This window comes from Taudactylus pleione, unplaced genomic scaffold, assembly GCF_031769625.1.
Source record: "Taudactylus pleione unplaced genomic scaffold, aTauple2 ptg000333l, whole genome shotgun sequence".
NCBI classification, from domain to species: Eukaryota; Metazoa; Chordata; class Amphibia; order Anura; family Myobatrachidae; genus Taudactylus; species Taudactylus pleione.
The window spans coordinates 5,723,163-5,748,057 of NW_028284734.1; the positions used below are offsets into that span (position 1 = coordinate 5,723,163).

Here is a 24,895-nt window from a genome sequence, read left to right on the forward strand (position 1 = left end):
CTCTCTTGGCAGCTCAGAATGCTCTTTGTTTTCACCAAAATAACAGAGACATAAGCTCATCACACCTTTAAAATAGTTTACCAAACATTGTGTTACATTTATAAATCAGGAACTACTTCCTTCTATCATTTGTGTCTCGTGGCTTTTAACACAGAAAAAGCTACTTTTTAGGAACAAAAAAATAATAAATAGATGTATTTGCACTTGAGATGTGCAGGTTTGGGTCGGTTCGGCTTTTCTCGCCAAAAATCGAGTTTCAGAAACAGGCATTTCTGAGACATAATTTTTGGCGGGAACAAATCAGAACTTGGCGGGAAAATCTGAACCGAACCGAGCCTGCACATCTCTAATTTGCACCCCTTGCAGAGCAACATGGTTTGCTCCAGCTACATGGTTACTTATTTTTTTGCTTTGCTCCCAGCTAAAAATCAGCCCCTGGGATATGTGTGTATAATGATCCACTGCAAAAATCCATTACAAAAAAAAAAAAAAAAAAACACCTTTTAGACCTGGTGTATCACAAAATATTTTTTATGGCAACTGTATACAGTATTGTATATAATCCTAGTCATCCAGTTACCTATCCCTCTGATACCTATAGCAGGAATACTCACCCTCAGCAGAGTCGCCAATGGAAAGATCACGTGTCAACCGAGGCTTTCCAAGAAAATGTTTGGGAGAGGAACAAGAGTAAGAGCGGAATCTAATACCAGCGGCCAAGGGATCCTGGGGGAAATAAATACACACTTTAGGATCTATGTATAGATGATTGCAGGTACTGTAGTCCTATGTATTTAGAGAAAGGCAAAAATGATTGACTGATCTTTGCAGATAGGTCTAATGTCTTATCAAACATACATTATACAGCCGGAATTACAACAACCCAGGAAAAGGTTTTCTAGTAAATAAAACTAACACAAAGACATAACACACAGGACCCTATCTGATTCATCACATTACCTTACTTTGAGAGAGGGGTAAAGTTCCTGATTGACTAATTTGGAAATTTTGATCAGAACTTGTCTCGGGGGAGTCCAACTCATCACCGCTGTTCCCCAGCAGGCCGGATGAGTCCTCTTTAGTTGGAGAACTAGAATCGTGATATCTGCTATACGTCCCCTCACCTTCACTGTCAGCATCAAGTCCATCTAAGCTGGAACTGCAAACAGGAGATGTTTGATCTCACAATGTCAATAAAACATGTAAGCCATGCAAAACCACCAGGTAGGTAATGTGACATTATTTATACAACCTGGAAATCCATGCACAAGCATGAACTTCACACAAGTACTGAGATTCTACTAGCAAATGCTTATTAAACTAAAACAAGGTACTCCATTCTCTGGCAGAGAACACAAACACTGTAAAGGAGATGTGCACCAATTTGTATCTTTTAAATGTATATATTTCACTTTATAACAATCTGACAACATTATTTTTTCCACTTCAGCGCTTGTGTAAACTGGCACTTAAAAACAAAGACAAATAAAAACAGACAGTCTGTATGGGAGGTGGTTGAAATCCAGGCTGTCGGGAAGCCGGCGCTCAGAATCCCGACATTCAGAATCCTGACACCAGTCGGAATCCCGACAGTCAGAATCCCAACACCAGCCAGAATCCCGACACCAGCCAGAATCCCGACACCAGAATCCCAACGGTATGTACTATAAGTAGTGGGTTTAGGGGTTAGGCACTAGGGGTGGGAAAGTTAGGTTTAGGCACTAGGGGGGGAGGGTTAGGTTTAGGGTGCAGGGAGGGAGGTTAGACTGAGGGTTAGGATACTTACCGACAGGTGTCGGTATCTTAATTCTGGGCCTGATTCATTAAGGATCGCTATTGCAGCTCCGTAATCGCACACAGGTCTGCTGGAAAATTTATGCTAATGAATGCTATCACAATGCCGTCACACTGCCAGCATAGAGACGCCCACTGCCTCCCTCTACCGCTATCTCACATACACAATACTTTGCAAACCTCCATAAACATCGGTAACATCGAGTACCATCGACCCCTCACACAGAATTACAGCAGCCCTGACCTTACATAGAAGTTGTTAAACTCGTTGCACGCAGTAAGTACTCATGCTTAATATGCAATCGCACTGGTTAATTTATGCAACGGCATTCAAATGGAAAGGCGCGCCTGCGTTTCGCCAACCACCTCCCATCACCGCCGGGATCCCAAGCGTCGGCATCCCGTGCCCAACCCGCCTGTACAAAGTGTCTGTAAAAGCTTGTGAATGGGTGCAGGCAAAGTTTAATGAAAGGGAAGTGAACACTTGTCATTATGGCATTTGCTTACTTTATGTTTTTGAACTATCATTGCTACAGCACATTTACCTGTCTTAGCGAGTGCATGATATCAATGGGCAATTATACTTGCTTATTGTTACCATCAGAAGGCAGCATAAACCACAATAAATTAATATGCCACATTCACGGTTTTAGAAATGTTTACTGCTCCATATGCAAACAGTTCAGTAAGGTCCGAGCATATTGGGATATTCAAAAGAGATCAACACATTTATATAGAAGCCTTTCTAAATTCTTTGGTATCACCAGGATCAATTTATCTATATAATAATTGCCCATGGTCTGCCCCACCTCTGTCATGCCCAGAAATACACACCACACGCTACCTCTGTGGGGGAACACAGCGAAATGGCAGCGGAAACCAAGAGGAAAGACATTGTGAGGCTTGGAGCTGGGAATCTGCCAAAACAAGGCTCAGCCAGGTTAAGTTTAGGGAGGGGAGAGGATCCCTTGACTTGGTGAATGATGGGTCCAATTAAGCTAGTTTTATAATAATGCTGTTCATTTTCCATTCTCCTGAGAGAGGCCAATTGTGTATCATTGTAACAGTCAAGTAGAGGTGTCTGGTGTATAAGGCTTTGATTTATTAGCAAAGTACCAAAAAAGTCACAAGATGGCACTATGTAAAGGTAATGTAAGGTGTGTCCCTGTACTGTGACATCTTGAAAATGCCCAGTTCTGCATCAGCTGTATTCTGACATCTCGTGAGTCAGTTTGAACACCAGCTAGACTGCTCATGAGACGGCGGCGTGAATTACCGGAGTTGGAAAGGGGCATGATAGTGGGTGCCCAACGGACTAGAAATTCTATTTTTCCGAAGTTGTGCTGACATTCAACATTCCTTGATTTACATGGTCACGTGTGTACTGGAATACCTCGTGGAAGGCATTACCACCCACTGAGGACAGTGCAGTGGTCGACCACAGGTGCTTAATGATCATGACCAGCGACATCTGGGCAGAATTATCCGTGGTAACAGACAAGCAACACTGGCTTAAATCACATCCACATTCAATGCAGGTGGTACTGTACCAAACTCATAACCAGCAGGTTAGTGCACCGTTCTTTAGCTTCCATGGGATATGGGAGCAGAAGTCCCTGTTAACACTATGACACCAGACACCACGCCTTACCTGGGCTGGTGGCATTGCTAATTGGACCCTGGAGGACTGGCAAAATGTGGTGTGGTACAATGAGTCATAGTTCCAGTTGTTTCGGGCTGATGGTAGGGTTTGGGTGTGGCACAGACTGGGTCCCAGTTGTCAACAAGGAACCATGCAGGCTGCTGGTAATTTCATAATGATGTGGGGTGTGTTCACATGGCATGGGGTGGGTCCGCTGGTCTACCTGAACACTTCATTGACCAGTAACCACTATGTTGCATTGCTTGATGACCATTTGCAGCTCTTCATGGACTTCATCTACCCAAACAACAATGGAATATTCCAGCAGGATAATGCACAGTGTCATCGGTCCCAAGTTGTCCAGAATTGGTTTGAGGAGCATTCTGGAGAATTCTGACAAATGGTGTGACCACCACGTTCGCCCGGCATGAACCCAATAGAGCATTTATGGGATGTGGTGGTGAAGTCCATTCGCACCCAAGATCCTGCACCTACAAATATCAGGAAGCTGTGGGATGGCATGGGTCAATATTTCTCCAGAGGATTTACGTCTACTTGTGGAATCGATGCCACGTTGCATTGCTGCACTTTGCCAGGCAACAGGGGGTGCAACATGATACTAGGCATCTATCCCAAGACTTTTGGCACTTCAGTATACTGTATAGGCTAAAAGTCTGATGGTTTTGTTGGAAATCACAAGAATGAAACTTGTTAAATGTTATTAACTGGGGAAATCTGAATTTTAAAATAAGTGGTTTTCCTTTTGCAGCTCACATTCACTATATAAAGCCTGTATATGTGTTATGGTATCTATTATTGAGGATTGTTGTTTTTTTTATTATTAGGAACCTTGGAATCAATCACTAATTACTGGAAAACAGTTGCAGAAACTACAAAGCACTAAAGTACACAATATGTAAGGTCGGTGCTATTAAACATATAGAAGCCAAATGCAAATATTGTAGGGTTTATGAGCGTGACAGTTGGAAAACACAATATTGTCTGCTAGTATATTAAATGCCTATTAGCTGACTGTTCAAGAAGACTTCAATATATTTCATAAGACTGCACAAGACGTCAGGGCGTTGTGAAAACTGAAAAAATCCCGCTCCACCCTCATGTAAACTAACAGAAAACGTACTTCTAATTACTTTTCTCTAGTGTCATTTATGTCACCTTGGAGGCAAATCCTTGATGTGTTCTTGTCATAGTAATGAATAAAGTTCAATAACATGGACAAAGGATTTCAGAGAACCATGCCTAATAATACACACCCTTCATTTACCTTTCTAAATGTTTATAGAGAAAACCGCAAGCCTAAGAGCAGGTAAATCCAGCTTACACGTCACTTCTGCACCCATAGGGTGAATTCTGTATCAGTGCAAATAAGGCATTTATAATAGGCTATATCAACATAAGCAGGGACTGGTCTGGCACAGATGAATGTCAACTATTTACAGCAAAATTCACAATAACGCAAAGAAACATATTATAGAATTGTTCCTAAATCAGTGTCACAAAACCGGTTCCTAATATTATGGTGTCTATGAAACAATATGGCTGCTCTCTCTCTTTACATCACACCTTTTATAGCCATCAAGTATGCTTGGCAGATAAGTGCATTGAAAAGTACTAATGACACTCTCTGCTGTTTAAAAAGCAACCCCCTCCCCGCCCCCCGATCCACTGTGGATCCACACCAATCCCTCTGACCCGATCCCCATACTTACCATGGCGGCAGGTCCCCCTCTCCAAAGTCTGTCCCATCTGCCTTGCAGTAGGTGCCATTGGGGCACGAGTCCAAGCTTCCACTGCGTGCGAATTAAGAAGATGGGAGAGACCTTCTACAATTATTATATACAGGGGCATAACCAGAACACCATGGGCCCCATAGCAACATTTTGAATGGTCTCAAGCCCCAATGCTTATAGGAGGCACCTCTCTCTGCAGCGGTTGTTCATTTTATGCTCCATAGTAGTGTCCTAGTTAATGTTATGGCCCATAGTAGTGCCCTAGTTAATGTTATGGCCCATAGTAGTGCACTAGTTAATGTTATGCCCCTGTTTTCAGGCCGGGCAACAGACCGGACACAATTGCTTAGCAACTAAGCCAAAGAACTATATGACATGGGTACAGGGCCCTCTAAGCAGCAACAGAACCCCCAGAACCCACTATAGTTACGCCCTGCACCCACTATAGCTTCGCCCATGATTAGGTAGATTATATAGGTCACACACTTCAGAACGCCACCTTTGCTATGGCATTATCAGCAGTGAGCACTGTATATTATTTCTACAAAGTGCTGCAGAGATGTGTTTTGTCATAAGTTTGTTATTACTATGTCACAAGATTACTGACAACCTTTAAATAGAAAGTCACTTTCTTTCCCTACCCAACTGCATAGAACATGCACTGCACCAGCAGCTTAGGCCTAAGGTATGTTCTAAACCTGTTATTTCCAATTTTCAAGACTCTTTCAGGGGTATTCAATATGGGAGCGATAACATTGTTTTTGCGTAAATATATCGCACTTTTGACGTCATTATCGCAGGTTTGACTTTTACACCGTATTCAATTTCAAAGACTTATCGCAGTTTTGAAAAGTCTTTGATAAAAAACGGGCTTAACTTTTCACCATTGAATAGGTGTCGAAAAAAAGTGCAGAATTGGGGTTTAGGGGGTGCAGGCTTAAAGAAAATAGCCTGCACCCCTGGGACTGACATTTAAAAAAGAACTGTGTCAAAAAAAGTTTAAAAAAAAAAATAGGGACACCCCAAAAAATTAATAAAAAAATTGGGGTGAAAAAAAAAAATGGGAAAAAATTGTTTAACAATAGGGAAATAGGTTCCGGGCTATTGTGCAAGTATGCGGCAGGTGTATTCTAGAATAGATTTATAGCGGCAGGTGCACAAATGCAGAATTTTTAAAAACTTACTTTAGGGACATCAAAATATGCTAGTACCCATTTTCATGTACCCCAAATTTGATGGGACCACTTAAAAAATACGAAAAAAATAACCTAAGTGCTCTTCTGCATCACTTCTTCAATGTCGGAAAAAAACACCTGCTGCGGCTATTTAAATCCCCGACTTTCAATTAAAGGCTAAAACGGGGGTACCCATAGTATTCCCCCATGTTTTTACTACTTTAGGGGGGTCTTACAATTTTTTTAAGGAAAAATTCGTAACTTTACGCAAATCCAACTTCGGAGTTTCCCGTTTTCGTTAATTTTATATTGAATACGGGTATAAGCGTGAGCGCGCCCGATACTTTAACGCAGGTAAAAACTCCGATATAAAATGTTAACTTCGACAGTGAAGTTAACGTTTCATATTGAATACCCCTCATAGTGGTCTAAATTGGTAGTTTTCAATTACATTAAGGTATCAATTAAAAAAAAAAAAAAAAAGATGGCTCAGGGAAAAGTAATGTTATTATGTCACTAGCTAACAATGGCATTTTCAGTAATAAAAAAGAAAAAGCCTGTAGTGTGTTTTAAGTGCAATAGTAACATATGCCCCCCCCCCTCCCCCCCTCCTCCTCATTTTACCACATGACTGCCCGTTTCACCTCCCTCAGATGGATCCCTACAAAGGTTTGGGTTGACTAATAACACAATAGTTATACTGATAATAATAATATTATTATTATTATTATTATTATTATTATATTTTAGAAGATTTTAGGTATGGTGCTTCAAATAACAAGAATATATGTTGTCCTCAAAACACAACCAACCATTCTATTTAGATCACTTAATACTGATTAAATTAGCGATGGATATGAGATAGATAGATAGATATGAGATTAGAGAGATAGATAGATAGATAGATAGATAGATAGATAGATAGATAGATAGGTATGAGATTAGAGAGATAGATATGAGAGAGATAGATATGAGAGAGATAGATATGAGAGAGATAGATATGAGAGAGAAATAGATATGAGAGAGAAATAGATATGAGAGAGAAATAGATATGAGAGAGAAATAGATATGAGAGAGATATAGATATGAGATTAGATAGATAGATAGATAGAAATGAGGATAGATAGATAGATAGATAGATAGATAGATAGATAGATAGATAGATAGATAGATAGATAGAACTGAGGATAGATAGATAGATAGATAGATAGATAGATAGATAGATAGATAGATAGATAGATAGATAGATAGATAGATAGATAGATAGATAGATAGATATGAGAGAAATAGATATGAGAGAGAAATAGATATGAGAGAAATAGATATGAGAGAGATATAGATATGAGATTAGATAGATAGATATGAGAGAAATAGATATGAGAGAGAAATAGATATGAGAGAGAAATAGATATGAGAGAGAAATAGATATGAGAGAGAAATAGATATGAGAGAGAAATAGATATGAGAGAGATATAGATATGAGATTAGATAGATGGATAGAAATGAGGATAGATAGATAGATAGATAGATAGATAGATAGATAGATAGATAGATAGATAGATAGATAGATAGATAGATAGATAGATAGGATATGAGATTAGATAGATAGAGATGTTCTGTTACCCTCACTTATAATACTGCCCTAGTTAGAATGGCCGCTTTGGCCTATGTTTTGAGCTTTCCTTCAAGAGACAGAGCAAATACAGCAAACTGTGTAGTGACAGCAGCGTGGTTACACATTGTATAATACCGATAAAGAACAGATGAAACAGTCGTTGCTTCCCTGACAGCAAATCATCACCTGCCCAGCATTTTCTCATTGTTTGTTATTTTGACAGTGCTAAACCTTACTATGAATGAATAACATTGTGCATTTAATATTCATGGTCTTTACCTTCTCTTCTTGACACTTGTGTAAGCTGCACTCCTGCTGGCACCATATCCCAGCGTTCTGCACTGTCGAGTTGTGCCCCCAGGTGTGGAAAGCCTAGAAGGTGAGCTGTAGGCGGAGGAGCCTGTACTCTCCCCATTGTTTATCTCTGATGGGATATTCTCAGGGGACTGACGAGCACAGGGACTGACATATCTCAGAGAGCTCTCAGAGGCTTCAGTATAAGAAGCGTCTGTGGCAGCGTTGTCCAGGTGAATGAAGCTGAGCTCTGAATCATTAACCTAAAAATAATGTAAAAAGGTTATAAGTACAATTGTACAAATTCAGCACTGTTCATTAATAGGTACTCCTGTAGCACACAAATATATTATGCAGCACTTACAGACAATATTTATTCATTCACATAATTCCCTGCCCCAGTGGATCTTACTATCCAAATGTCCTATCATATGGACACACATACATTCTAAGGTTAATCTATGGGAGGAAATTGGAGAACCAATAAGGTAACTAACTACACAAATGTGGAGAGAACACACAAACTACACACATAAAGAGCAATGGTTGGAATTGAGCCCATGGATATGAGGCAGCAAATCTAACCACTGTGCTACTGTGCTCCCCAATACAGGCTAACTAACAAGGTTTCCTTTAATAATCTGTGATTTAAGAAACCCCATCTATATACAGTAATTGTCAGTATAGTTGTCTATTACTTGTACTGTGTGAATCAGATCTAAGGTTGGTTTGCGCTGGTCTGAGCAACAATCATTCACAGCATGAATACGGCAGAGATTTCAGTCTGGATCGTTTGGTTACCACACCTGTCTGATCCTCCCAACCGTCAGATCGCCAGCATACATTGTGCAGTGTATAGAGGTGCTCTGAATATCGGCCAGTTGCTCCTCCCTTTGTCCGTGTTGGCTGCATTACTGTTCTGTCTATGGTCAGCTTAAGGTAAAGTCTATTTGTCTACCTTAAGCTTCCCTGAAAAAGTTCTATATTCTAAAATCACTTTAAATTAAATTCTACGTGATCCAGCCTGCAATTAAATATTTGTAACACACATGTCTCTCCCATTCCTCATTTGGTGAGGTCGAATAAAATCTCAAGAATAGTGCTACTTAGGACCAATGAGGCTACTAAAACATCATTCAGTATAATAACCAAGGAGGGGATCCCCTTTACAAATACAGTGGAAGTTGTATCAATAAAGTTAGAGTACAGAATTCTGTGTATAGCCCCCAGAACATAAGATGGACCACCGTTTTAGATCAGTACTTACTTCATCTACTACCATAGAGTTGACATACACCTCATCATTCCCGTTGAGCATGGCAGAGAGTCTGCTTGCAGCGAGCATAGTGGGTGGGTATCTCAGTCTCTTCAGGACATCTACCGATGAATGCCTTTTCTCTGAAAGACAGACATCCTCAACAAATGTTACTTTGCAAAAGAAAACACATTATACAGCTATTGCATTGCAAGCCAGAACAGAGATCTGCAGCAGATGACAGAGATATGTTTGGTTATTTTAAACCCGTTACAGTTTAAAAAAAGCTGGTGTACAATTTATCCGCACACTGATGCTTAGGGGTAAATTTACCAAGATGTGAGTTCTATTAAGAAGTGACGTTGCACATAGCAACCAATCAGATTCTAATTCTCATTTACCTAGCACCTTCTAGAAGATAATACCTGAATCTGATTGGTTGCTCTGGGCAACATCACTTCTTAATAGAACTCCCATCTTAGCAAATATACCCCCTAGAGTGCTTGGATTTTATCCGATTGGCACTTTGTGAGTTAGTGTGAATGCAGAGTACGATGGAAGCCCATGTACAGCAGGTAAGCCAGGTCCAAACCTAAAGTGATATATGAAAGCTATAATTTGACTCTTCCCCCTGCCCCAGAATTGAATCGTAATGGAGCCTTTGTGCCAGCAAGACAAATTTTAATTAATAGCACCATAAAGACATTGCTTATTGCTGCGATACACAATTACACTTTGTGGGACTAAAATGTAAAAGGTCTAAAAGACCTTCTGGTGTGAATGAGGCTTTACCACATGTCCACAAAAGATGCAGAAGTTATTTTTTTGTGGTATTCTCCATACGGTGTACAGCACTGCTGTACGTGGGGATGGTATAGTTAGCATGGCATAGTATTTCAACAGCAGTTATCCGATTTGAAAGCCAATTGAGTTCTATTGTGTGAAAAACTCTTATTGCCAGATGTCTAAATCAGAATGCATAAACTTCTATACAGACTAACAAAAGTACAGTAACACAAGTACCAGCAAAGCTGACAATTAGCTGGAGAACCAAAAGGTCAGACAACCCTTTATGATTGACAAATGCAGGAGTTTTCAAATGTAAAACCGGTCACTGGTCATGCCACCTGCCGAGTGATCTCTGTCCACCCCAGTCCTCGGGGACAACCAATAGTGCTTGTAATCAGAGGAGAATACATTGCACAGGACTCAGAACAATGTTCTGGCTCAGGCTCCGGATGAGATGCATAAAGCTGGATATTTTCAGCCAGCAACAAGATACGACAAGCTGAGCATTTCTACCAAGATTACAGCATTTCTCTCTACTGACAAGAGGCTGAAGTCCAAGCCACAATTCATCTGTAGCAGTCATTAGTCCTGCACATGCACTCCATGTCTCCTCTCAGGAAGAACTTTTACCTCTTAAACAAAAGAACTCAGCAGAGAAGAGAAAACAATGAAATGTGATAATTATGTTACAGACAGACAGATTAACTTATTAAACATTTGTCAAAAAATCACACAGATGGAATTCTCTGAAGCCTTAATAATGTATGTTTTGTAGGTCTTTACTTTCCAGAAGAACAGTGTTTCATTCAGTAAGAAGATTGCAGGAGCATTACTACACGATGAGGCTGAGAGCCAAGCAAAGAAGAAAAAGTAACTCTGAACCTGGGCAAACCATGTTGCAATGCAAGGGGCGAAAATACATTTATTTTTGTAGGTCTGCTGGGTCTCCCCGATTGTCAGGGAGACTCCCTGAAATAGTAGCAATCTCTCTGTCTCCATGAATAGTCTAGCAATCTCCATGATTGCACCTTACCCCCATTATGAAGCTATTGCATAAAAAAAAAGAGAGCTATATACATTTAAATGGGATCATTAGTATCATGTCCCTGCATTGGTTATAAGGCACAATGATCCCTATGGCAACATGCATTTTCTGAAAAGTATCAGTGTGTTTTTATCACCAAATAGATCTTACTGACTGCTTTTGGGCTCGCTTACATTTGAATGTAATATATGACATGCCTCTCAGAGGTGGTGCTTTCACAATCTCCCTGAAATGCCTTTTCAAAAGCAGGCAAGTATGGCTGGGTATATACAGGTACTGGACAGCTTTATTTTTACACTGCAATATAGTGTTTGGCTAGGACATGCCCCTCCCACCTCTAAATCCTACGGCACAATATAAATCTGCCCCACCTGCAGGGTAATATGCTTTTGCCAAGGCGCAAATATGCTCTTTTTATTTTTTGCTCCAAACTCCGTGATGAGGATGATGACTGCAGATATTCATTGGGCTCATAATAAGCAGGTATGGCTACTGCTGGAAAAGAAAATGGCCAAGTGTTGTTTTGCTTTCAATAAAGTGGACAGGCACGTGCAATATTTTAACTGCAACAGGGCACAATTATCCATTCAGCAGGTATCCGGATGGAAGACAGGCAGTAATTAGATTGACAGTCAATAGGTCGGTACTAGATAATTGACAGGCAATAAGTTGGCATAGCCAAAAGGTCGACTGATAAATGGTCGACAGAGTTAAAAGATCAACACAAAAATAATTGGTCGCCGCAACAAAAAAAATATGGATAACACATTTTTTAATGGCACTTCAACATTTTTAAGGTTAGGGTTAGACACTTGTTGAAGGGTTAGTGTGAGGCTGCCGGAGGAGGCCGTTAGGTTTAGGCACTGGTGGGATGGTTAGGGTTAGACAATGGGGGAGGGTTAGGGTTAGGCTGGTGGATGAGGCGGTTAGGTTTAGGCACTGGTGGGAGGTTAGGGTTGAATTACAAAAAAAAAAAAAGTTGACCATTTTTGTGTTGACCATTTGAACCTGTTGACCTTTTAACCCTGTCGACCATTTGTCAATCGATCGTTTGTCCCTGTCGACCTTTTGACAATGTTGACATATTGTATGTCGACCTATTGACTGTCTAATTACAGTCGATCCATTATTCCACACCCAATTTAGCAATAGACATTTCCTTACTTTCAAGTGTTGCTTAAATGGCATAGTGTCACATTAAACATATCTGAACAAAGATTTGTTAGCAGAATCCTACAGAAGGCTGTTAGTGAGTATAAGGAAAGTACTGGCAGTTTTTAAAATGGTGTCAAATGGCTGATTTGTGTTAATTTAGAAAAAAAATTATAAAAAAGCAAACTTTTTTCGTTTCATCTCAAACTAATTGAACGGAAAATGCAAAAAAAGAAGAAAAAAAAAAAGGAGATTTTGTGTAATGTAAAAAAAATATTATAATTATTTCATTTAAACTATTATTGTAATTACATGTGTGGTGCTTAAATCAATTAAAAAAAAATATTGATTTGGGGCTAATTTGAGGCCATTTTATTCTTGAACACCAAAGGTGCCCATCCACTAGGTGATTACAGTGAGCGATAGCACGATTACGACATCGCAATCGCTCAGTAATCGCCTGCAAATTTGGGCAGTTAAATGTTAAAAACGACCAGCGATGCTCGTGCCCACTGGTTGTTTTTAACATTCATCATCACCCGAACATGACGATCAACCTGATGACCGTCGTCAGGTTGGATTGTTCGGGGATGATTGATGTGCATACACTGAACATCTGAACGTTCAGTGTATGCACTTCACCCCTAGGGGGACGCCACGATTACGATGTCGCAATCGTGCCGTCGTCCCCGCATCTACTAGTGGATGGGCACCTTAAAACATGACATGTAATTATTGGGCCAATTAAGCTAATTGAAAAATTCTAAATGCCTAATTAGTCATTAAGGGGAGCTGTCCAAGGAGTTCTGCAGGGGGTCCCAACATTTTTACCTTGAAATAAAGATTTTTCCTACCATCTCACACCCTCAGGGTAGGGTGCTCAAAAAAACCCAGAAATTTTCGACTGAAAAAAATAAATAATGCGAGTTTGTATTTGAATTGCAACTACACTTCACAGTGCGAGTTTGACGTGAAAACGGCTCGCACAAGCCAACTCGCCCCTAAGTGGCTGGACCCCATGGTACAAGGGCAGTCCGTTGTTTCTTAAAACGAAAACTGTTTGCAAGTCTTGTTCTGTGCACAAACAACACTCATACTCTCAAAACCTAGTAACATAGCAAATTAATTGATTATCCCCATATGGATATTGCAGCAAGTAGCCTCATACTTCGAATAAACCAGATGCTGTACAGATACAGAACATGAATCCCTTTGACATTTAGGTGTAAAAACGTTGAAGTATTAAAGAACAGTCTCAGATTTGATTAATGTAGTGAAAAGAGTTTTGCACCTTTGTGCATGAATGAGTTACTAGGAGACCAAAAGATTCCGCACGGTCTCATCTACCAGAAATATAATCTCTATGGGGGATTAGCTGTTCCATTTAGGTGTTGCTCGCTCTCCCTGTAATAGAGATGTCAGGGGAGATGATAGTTGCACAAGCAGATAACACATGTAAATGAAGTGTCACTAAAGGTGCTCTACTTACAGGAAGAATGGACCATTCAGGGATCAGTGCCTGAAAACCAGGTTACGCAGCATTGTTGTAACATAGAAAAGAGGATAGAACTCTCAGCGCGTGCATGTGCACATGTACATACAGTAAGTGTGTATAGTGTGTATAGGACTAGGTGTGTGTATGTAAAGGTATTGAACATGTTTCTGATGTTAAAGGGGAGAATCTTTCATTTGTGAGACCTACAGAATATTCAACAAAAATACTATTAGCCCTTTTGTCATCAATGAAGGCTGGGACATTACTTCCGCGCTTTGCATCAACCCCCACTCCTACAGTTTTAGTGCTTCGGGTATGTGTGCACACTACTCATAGGAATAACATTGCTATAGATCATGCTCCTTGTATAACAAGTCTGCAGGATGAAGGATTCTAAAGAGGAAATGTTTCATTACCGGGGAAGCCAGCAGTCCCTACCTGAACAGTGGAAAATAACCGGGACAGATGTTCAGAACTATGGGCCTGATTCACTACGGAACGCAACTGCGAATGCAATCGCGATTACGCACACAGTTCAACTGCGATAGTATGCTAATTCATTGCGATTGTAATGCCATACGCAGCACTACATAACGATGCCCACCTTACCTTACACATCCGTAATGTTTAGCAAGACTGCAAAACCATTGGTACAATCGAGTACAATCGCAGCCTCACGCACACTTGCACAAGCCCTGACCTCACTCAGAATTTGCTAACTTCCACGCACGCTATGAGGCCTCAGGCTGCGTAGGCCATCGCAGTGGATAATTTATGCACGCCCCTGTAACGGCGTGGAAACGCACTGACACGCTTGCTTTCGCCTGACCATCCCCCCCACCCCAGCCACCACATTACTCTGCTATGGGTCTGCGTAGTCATTGTGATCACAGTCCCGATCTCAATGTTCATGCACTGCATGCGCAATATGCAAGGCCAATTGCGTGCGTAATCGCAGTTGCATACGGTAATGAATCAGGCCCTATATCAGGGATGAATCCTCACGGTATGCCATTGTTGGGTTTCGGTTTTTAGGTTTTGAAAATATTTTTTATAGATGTAATATTTGTGATAATGTTTTATAGTGAGAACATGAATTTTGAGCACCTACTACACTACATATACTGTCTCTCGCTCTTTGGACAAAAACATTAATATTAATTTTATTTAAGTAGCGTTTTTCTCCACTAGAACTCAAGGCGCTTAATTACATACACATTCAACTATATACCTGAAAATGGATTATTGGAGTTGACAGCTTTAGGAATACTCCCAGATCTCAGGTGTATAGAGCTTAGAAAGGTGTATTATTAACTCATCATCATGAATCATAGGAAATTAAAATAGGGAGCCAACGTCATTGCCGTGATAGCTTCCTACTGGAGCTTAGAAAATATATATAGAAGAGAGCGCTGAGACAGCTAGTATTATTAAAATAGAATTTATTGTAAATCCTCAAACGTCAATAATTCAATCATATACCAGATATAATCGACAATATTATAACCAATTGTCTAACGTATTGACAGAATTATGTGTATAAAATACAAGAACATTAAAACATAAAAATTACTATTCAGACCTATACACCATATAGAGTAAAATATCATGCATATATAAATAATCTGCACTAATAACTATTATTGTTATATTAATCATTAAGGAAGCAAAAGCTTCAATAGTTTCCAGTGCAGATATATGGTTATTCCAAACTTATATTTGATGGATTATACACAGTATTTAATCTACATGCACATATAATTTTTCAGCCAATAAATATGGATAACTTCAAAATTATTTAAAACATTCAAACTAAAAGAAACCAATATCTTATAACATATGCATATCCGCAATTATTGAAACATCAGCTTCTATATTGATCTAAGGATAATTATAGCAGTTCTATATGCTGCAAATGTAAATTGTCCCAGTATTTTCACTTGTCTCCCCTCTACTGCCTTAATTGATTATAGCAGTGGGTATTTGAACTGTTTGTATAGATCCTTGTATAACACTCAAGTTAATAAGGCTTTCTTTGTAACATTTACTTCTTTCACCGGTATTTGTCTTGCCCGCTCACATAAATATATCTGAAGTTTATAGACTCCTTTTATCGACTTTTGAATTTATATATTACTAAAAGGAATTCCTTTTTATTTGTTATAGATCGTGTGCTTATAAATGCTGTTCACCATAGCCCCACAGATCTGTATATAGAAGTCACAGTCTTTCCAATAGAGCTGCTATGGCTACATTCCGTTATTGATACAATTTATATCACCTGTGTATCAAATGAGGTCAAACCACACCAGCAGTAAAAAGCCTTTTGGCAAGTGGCCTCTTATATTACCATCAGTGTATCGCTCAGCTCTCAGGGTACCCTTTAGATTGACAGTCCGTCAGAGCAGAGCAGCATTTAACCGGCGTCTCCGGGTGATGCAAAATCAGTCCGTGTAAGGCAGTGGGCCAGCGTCTCCGGGTATTGTAAAAAAAACGCGTTTCTCCGCCTAGCTATTCGGCGGCTTCCTCAGACTGAGGAAGCTGCCAAATAGCTAGGCGGAGAAACGCATTTTTTTTACAATACCCGGAGAATAACCATATATCTGCACTGGAAACTATTGAAGATTTTGCTTCCTTAATGATTAATATAACAACTATAGTTATTAGTGCAGATTATTTATATATGCATGATATTTGACTCTATATGGTGTATAGGTCTGAATAGTAATTTTTGTGTTTTAATGTTCTTGTATTTTATACACATTGGGCCTGATTCAGACCCACTCGCGAGCGGCTGTCCGCTCGCAAGTGGGTCGATGTTATGGACTGAGCATGCGCACGACGGAGGGAGCTCCGTCGTGCGCATGCACCAGACGCGACGAGCGAAGGAAAGTCCTTCGCTCGTTGTGTCCGATCAAAGGGGGCGTGCTGTCAATGTTGATTGACAGCACGCCCCCTTTGGTGGGCGTGCCGGGGGCGTGCCTCCCTGACGGGGGCGTTCCCACGGGAACGCCTCCCGTCAGAAGCCGGCCCACTGACATCACTAGTGATGTCAGTGGGAGTGATTTTGGCTCTGATAGAGCCAAAATCACTCCGGAGCTTGCGGTTGAAAACCTCAACCGCAGGCTCCGGCTCGCAAATTCGATGGTCGCGATGGTCTCGACCATCGCGACCATCACAATGCACGCTCGTATAGCCTGTGGGTGGTGACCCACAGCTATACGAGCGTCCAGGAGGACGCTCCATGAAAATGGAGCCCGGCCCTCATTCAGAGCGTGCGCTCTGCTCAGAGCGTACGGCTCTGAATGAGGGCCATAATTCTGTCAATACGTTAGACAATTGGTTGTAATATTGTCGATCATATCTGGTATATGATTGAATTATTGAAGTTTGAGGATTTACAATAAATTCTATTTTAATAATACTAGCTGTTTCAGTGCTCTCTTCTATATATATTTTCTATGTTTCAGATTAGGAGATCGTGAGTAGATTTCCCACAGAGAGCTGCAGTCTCAGCTTAGAAGTAAATTGTCTAGAACAGCGCCAGGTTTTTCTCTCTTTTTTCGGTTTTATATCCTACTGGAGCGGCTGTCATGACAAGGTGTTTTTTTGATAAAAAGCCCCCCCATAAAAAAAACCCCACAACATTCCTTATTATACTTTTCTGGGTCCCAATTACACCAAATGATAAATAGGCCCATAAAACCAGTATATAGCAGGCTGGTTAAGCTTGCCTTTCAGCCAGGGGCGTTTCTAGAGAGGAGGGGGCCAATGTGCAGTCTCCGTCACAGGCCCCCTCCTCTCCATTTGGCGGCCGGCAGCGCACTAGTGTGCCCAGAATCTATAGCGCATGTGCAGGTCACCAGGAAAATGGCCGCGACGGCCATTTGCCCTGTACTGCGCAAACAACGGGAAAATGGTCGCGGCGGCCATTTTCCAGCCTGTTTTTTTACAGCGCAGGCACCAGCGAGGTAAGTATAATATGGGTGCAGGGTGCCCCGCACACCCTGCACCCATTATAAATACCCCCCCTGCTTTCAGCATCATTCCATCTTCCTACATACTTTACAAATGCAGTTATCTGCGCTGAAATAATCAAAACACATTGTTAACATCAATTAATTCAGCACAATTACAAGTGCAATTGAAAAGAAATGGTTCTAAAAGAACATTATGTTACAGGTGTAATGTATTAATGGGTTCCCATAGGAATGTAAGCCTTAATCAGGATGGACCATACTTTCTTCATGGGGGAAGTCAGATGTATATGGTATATATGATGAATGCTTGCCTATGTAATCTATCAGAGGGCTAGACATACAAGTCCATATTGAGTTTTACATCCGCACGTGTGATTAACTGGGGATATGAACAGAAAAAAAAAAAATCTTGGACAGTTCCCAAACTTCATGCGCTGAAGTTGCATAACTCCAGTCTATGCAGTCAGACAAAGCCACTAGAATGTATGGCATGATAATGTGTGCTGCTTATTATAATTACAACTACATACCACAAGTACAGCTACTAGACTCATCATTCAGCAGAGAAACACAACATACACACATAAGGATATCCCTAAGCGAATGTTTTCCACAGTACACACATACACACACACATAAAACGTCTGGTCTCCTATGAGTGTTGGCACCAGAGACAATGATCCTTATTTTTCTGCAGGAGGTTACTATACATTTTCGATCACCTGTATTATTTCATTTACGTTTTCTCTTTCTTTTTCTATAAATGTAAACAAGAACAAGTCGTTCAACATTTCTGTTGGTTTACCAGAGAGAGACAATACCCCCAGCTGTGTGAACATGGTTTAATGGTTAACAACCCCATGCCCTGCACAAATAGAGCCCATGAAACCACTTTCTATATATCTAGATTGCACTTCGGCCATAGACAAACGTGCTTAAATGCAAAAACTAAAATTGTAACTAACCAAGCTCACAACAGTTTAAATGCACCAACAGAAGAGGCGGAAAACAAAGGCAGCTGAAGTGGACTAAATGCATCCATAAACATATTGGTCACTAAATAATGACAAAATATAAATCTAAAACAACAATGACTAAAGTCAGTTATCCATTTGCAGATATAAATGAGCGATTGAACGATAACGACATCGGGCAGTTTAATGTCGGAAACGACCAGCGAATCACACTCCCGCTAGTCGTTTCCGACATCAATCATCGCCTGAACTTGACGATCAGTCTGCCGATAACGACAGATTGGCCATGTTCAGGGATGAGGGAGGGTGCCTACACTGAACGACATATCGCTTAGTGTAGGCACTGCAGGGCAATGTTGTAATCGTACTGTCGTTCCACTATCTGCAAGTGGATACGCAGCTTATTAAATTATTCCTAAGCCTACAGGAACAGGAAAGCGTGATATGCTTACGATAGATAAATTCTAGGACTTTTCAGATTTTTTCCAACCTCCTTAAATAGAATAGATTAATTTTCATTGTTCTCTGTGTTTTAAAGGGATGACACTTTTGGACAGCCACAGCTTAATACAGTGGGCCTAGGGCCTGATTGAGACCCGCTCGCAAGCGCTTGAGTGCTCGCAAGCGGGTCGATGGTGTGCTCTGCGAGAAAGAAATTCTCTCACTCCGTGGCTCACTACAAAATGGGCGACTGTCCATGTTGATCGACAGCTTGCCCGTTTTATTAAGGGGGTTGGCTTCACAAACTGAGGCGTTCCCAAGCGAACACCTGCCGTTTGTGGGCGGCCCCACTGACATCACCAGTGATGTTAGTGGGAGAGCTTCCGGCTCTATTACAGCCAGAAGCTCTCTGGGGCTTGCGGCCACGAGACCCTACCATCGCGACCATCATCCTGGCCGCTCGCAATAGCTGTGGGTAGTCACCCACAGCTATGCGAGCGGCCGGGAGGCTGCACCAAAAAAAACCAAAACACCCAGATACAGAGCGAGCGCTCTTTCAGAGCGTCAGTCTCTGAATCAGGGCCCTAATTCAGAAGTGGACACATTGTTCATGCTGCACGCAAGTGGACAATGTTTTCAGTCTGCGCATGTGTCAGAGTCGCATTGTGCGTGTGTACCGATGGTTACCGTTGGAAGCCGCAGAACAAATTTGGAAGCAGAGAAAGGCATTTTGGTGGGCAGTTCTGGGTGGTAACAGGGAGGTGACTAGCCAGATGCGGATGTGTCGGGGGGCGCGTCGCGGTCAGCAATGCATCTTAGGGACACAGTTGCACTGACACAGACGGCCATGTTCAGACTAATAATTTGCGCCTCCATAGGGCTGGTGCAATATTCAATGGCATGGCCAATGGTGCAATTGATGCATCCAATGGTGCGTCTTAATACACACAGTGGCAGATTAGCACAGCAGCCGTTGGGTATGTACAAATACCATCGGTTTCAACATTAGCATAAACACGCAGTCGCACTGCGACTATAGATGCAGTCACAGCTGCAATGGCGCGCACCTATCAGGCCCAATATGTAAGTGATCTGCATTAGAGATCAGTGGAAGCAAAGCAGAGAAGAGTTACGCTCCTGAGAGCACTGGAATAGTCCCACCTGACTGAGGGCTCTGTTGCACCACCCCAGTCTGAACAGCTTTGTCCCACAGATGAGAAAGTTGGGATGCTTGCTCATTGCTGCTTTGTATAGCAATTAAGAGACTGCCTAATGCTTCAACCGCTCTGTGCATGCCCCCGTGCTGGAGCCAGGCCTCTATTGGGACATGGCCAAACACCCCTTCCCCAATTCTTGGTGCTCCAAAGTTGTGATGAATACAACCAAGGCATTTTGTGATGCACATAAAAGTTCAATTCAAATCCTGACTCTTTCCCAAACGTCTTACACAGCAGCAGTGAGGTCTCATTTGTTGATACAGCGCGAGCAGGCCATCAACTCATGCAGCTATGGATTAGAGACTAGCAAAATGTCCCAGACTGTTCCTGCAGAATATCTTCAACATTTTGCCATAAGTGTTCTCTGTCCTACCCCAAACACAGAGACATCAACTATCATGGTCCCTGTTCTATCCAGGTTCAATATGTTTGGAGAATCGCGGTTTAACAAATACAGTTTGGAATGCTTATTCTGTGGAATGACGAAGCAGAGCAAAAAGATTGCATTGCTAGGACATCGCACCTCTGTGAGACAGTCAGTTGGTGCGGCTAAATAAGACTAGTGGGACATTTCTTTCTTCATTATATGTTTTTTTTGTCTGGATACTTTTAAACGAAGTAGCTTTTCTGTACACGCATAGAACACACATAGAACCATGTGCATCTGTTGTACATGTACAGAAAAGAGATCGCTCAATTATAACCACTGAACCCGTGCGCACGCGCACTCAAATACAATGCTAAACACGTTCAAATAGGAATTCTGAAAGTCCTTTTCGATTATGATCTTAGTTGAGCCACAAATGCAGAAAAAGTTGGTAGATCTCATTAAATATAACTGCTTTATTTTATTTATTAACATTAATACAGCACACATATTCCGCAGCGCTGTGCCGAGAAGATCCTTGCCCCAGTGGCGCTTACAATCTATATTCCCTAACGGATGTATACACACATACACTAGGATTAGTTTTTGTCAGAATGCAACTGACCTACTGATATATGGGCCTGATTCAGAGCCAGACGCTATTTGCGCTCGCTCGTTCAGAAAATAGGGTGGCTATTCAAATGAACCGTTCGCTCTTTGCGGTCTGTTCACGCCTCTATGTTTGGACGAGCAAACAAAACTTGCGGTCGTTTTTTGAAAAAATACGCCCCCTGGCCGCTCGCATCCTACGTCATGTCCCCTATTTATTAGATTAATCGAGTACATCGACCAGGGTATGAACTGCTCGCTATTCTTGTGGTTGGTTTTTGCTACCACAATTTTGCGAGCAGTTCTGGCTATAAATTAACCCAGTGACGTGGTCAATGACGCTGCTGTATTAATTATGCACACCCTTAAAACGCCCGTTTTGACCTTTAAGTACGCCTGCGTTCTGATCTCCACTCCCCGTTTTCAAGCACCTTCCCCTGTTACCACCCACATACGCCTCATTCGGTCACTCAAAATAGCAGGCATTCGCTATTTAGCGAACAAACGATTTTCGGCCGCACTGACTGGTTTGCGCATGCGTATTAAAATCCGTACGCATGCGCAGTTGGGCAAACATCGCTCGGAGCGAACCTGAATCAGGCCCTATGTTTTTAGACTGGGAGGAAACCCTATCCTTTAGACTGTAAGCTCTCACGAGCAGGACCCTCTTCCCTCATATGCTTTTCCTTCCCTTGCTTCTACCACCATATCCCCCCACTGCCTACAACGGCACCCAACCTTTGTTTTCTGCCACCCTGCTGCCTATTTGAGTTTTATGACTGCTAATGTTCTGCAATGTTCTTTATCGTATGTCACTTTCGTTTCTTTGTTATCTGTTCATACTGCTTGTGTTTTTGTACTTTGTAAGGCACTGTGGACACCTTGCGGTGCCATATAAATAAAGGATAATATCAGTAATGAACCCAAGCAAATACACGGAAAGCATACAATCTGTGAGGCATTAATGCGAGCCACTACGCCAATCTTGCTGGCCACATTATGCAATTTGAGAAGTAAAAAAAAAGGTGTATGTGTGTTTTAGTTCATTTGTCCAGTACGCCAATTTAAGCTCACAAACCCTTTTTCCTCCACTTCTGAAAAGTACCAGGTTTATAGTGTAGTATGGATAGACTATAGCATACTGACTAACGTTGAAAATATGATTCTTTACAGAAGTGTAATGCCCACTGCAGCATGACAGACTGTCATACCCTATTGTGACAATTTAAAAAGTGCATGTTGAGAGTGATTGGTGAATAGAGTATTTCAAAAGAATGAATCAAATCTCCAGTGGAGTCTGTTAAGGGGCCCATACATCTGATTGCGATCCTGCAATCAGATCAGCCGAACAGAAATGCCAACCGGCGGCCATCAATGTTCCGCGATCCGTCGGGAGAATCGGTGAATTATCCATGTTAAATTTAACGATTTGCTAATCATGATCATATTTTGATAGTGATCTGCAAATCAGTGCATCAAACATGCATCCCGGCATCTCTGGATCACAGTGCCGTGCGGTGAGGTAAATGGCTGGGGAGACACTGGCTAGTATCAGAGCTAGATTTACAGATACATACTGTATATGAACCAGAGTGTTCATGTGGCCATTATACAAAGGTGCAGCAGTATATAGTGCAAGTAATTTCATGTATTTTGATCAGGGATGTGCGGAAAAGGTAGACATAGGAGGCAGTGCCTCACCGCCCATACACTTTTTACTCCAGAGTTTTGACTATAAAAAGGATTAGAATAATGAAAAGAAAATATTAGAAATATCTTCTTTGTATTAGTCTTATAATTTTTATAGTTAAAGCCCTGGAGTATACTGAAGTATGACAGAAAAAGCATAGAAAGAAAGCAGCTGGAAAATCAAGTGGTGTATACAATGTAACAAATATTTTTCATCCCAAGGACTTCAGCTGGTAGCGCTACATAATACCATTCAAGGAACCTGTCCCTTTACTACTCTATATGGCTGACAAGTATATTTATACAGATTGAACTTGTTTTTCATTCCATCCATTAGAAAAAACTGAGGACGTTTAGTCCTGTATCTCACACAATCTTGCTACAATGTTTATTTTATAATATATGTACAATCAGAGAATTACTGTTCTGATAAATTTTATACATTTGATAATAAAATATTGTTTAAAACTACCAAACCTTGTTACATTGTATACACCAGTTGATTTTCCAGCTGCTCTTTCTTTCTATGTTCATTTAATTATTGGGTTTGACTAACCCAATCAGCTGTGATATATCAAGGTGTGTTATCCACTCACCAAGCGCCCAGGTACTTTTTTCATTTATGACAGAAAAAGCTCTGCCTCACCTGACCGCACATATGGGGGCCATTTCTTTACTCTTCGACCAATCAGGTATACTGAATGTACTGGGCTGCAGTGTAAGGTGAAGTCTCTGAGTTCTAACCTAGAGGCTGTGTAGCACAAAAGTGATGCAGTGGAAAGTACAGATGGTAACGGCTGAGTGCACAGTCAGGGCAGGAGGCTCCTAACCTGTCCTGTACAGGAGTTGAATAGTGCCTGCATGAGTGACTGCTCATAGAAACACCTGGGAGGTTTGAAACTGAACTTCCTAGTACCCAAAGCGCAGCCATTATCAGAGTACAGAAGTCAATAGCAGGAGGCAGGTGAATATGTTCATGTGACAGTAGTTGTGTATAGGTAGCACTATGTGAATGTCAGCTCTTATGCCAAGTGAAATGACTGCCCCTAGAACTACATGAACTGGGCAAGAGAGGATAGTCGTGAGAGGTAAATAAAGATCTACCTCACTTATTTCCAGCAAAGGTGATGCCCTGGCTCTCATTCATTTCATCGCTGCCGGTAACTGTACACCAGAACACCTGCTGTGTCTGCCCTTTACACACATTGCCGTTATTAAACCTGCATGTGCAAGAACACCTGTTCTCTGCTCGCCCACAGGAGCCTGAGGTGAGAGACTGAGCTGCAAGCGGGGGCTGAGCCAAGGGTTCTACAAAAGTAGGTGTAGAGACAACAAAACACCAGGCCCTCCCAACATGACCCATTCCATTAAATACAAAATGCTCTGCTCCAGGACTTCCCTCTTAATTGATGAGAAGTGTTTTAAGAACACAGGTGACTGCAATCATATATCAGGTGGGAGGTCAGGAGCAGAGCACTGTGTACCTAATGGCAGGGGTCATGTTGGAGGGTGGGCAGAACACCCATCAGGCACACCGGGTTAACGGGGAAAAAAATAGGTGGATAGATCTATATAGTAGCATGTTGTTATATTACTGACAATTATAACATT

At 41.4% G+C, this 24,895-nt stretch overlaps 1 protein-coding gene across 3 annotated transcripts in view; it reads right to left on the reverse strand.

Moving 5' to 3' along the window:
* ARHGEF28 (Rho guanine nucleotide exchange factor 28) overlaps positions 1-24,895 on the reverse strand; it is a 287,796-nt gene that overhangs the window by 98,398 nt on the left and 164,503 nt on the right. For all 3 annotated transcript variants that reach the window (XM_088443751.1, XM_088443750.1, XM_088443752.1), the window contains 4 exons: positions 9,539-9,669; positions 8,257-8,534; positions 961-1,159; positions 615-726 (listed from right to left, as the gene is read on the reverse strand). In XM_088443751.1, coding sequence (XP_088299877.1) covers positions 615-726; positions 961-1,159; positions 8,257-8,534; positions 9,539-9,669 — 720 coding nt within the window. The remainder of the gene's footprint in view (positions 1-614; positions 727-960; positions 1,160-8,256; positions 8,535-9,538; positions 9,670-24,895) is intronic.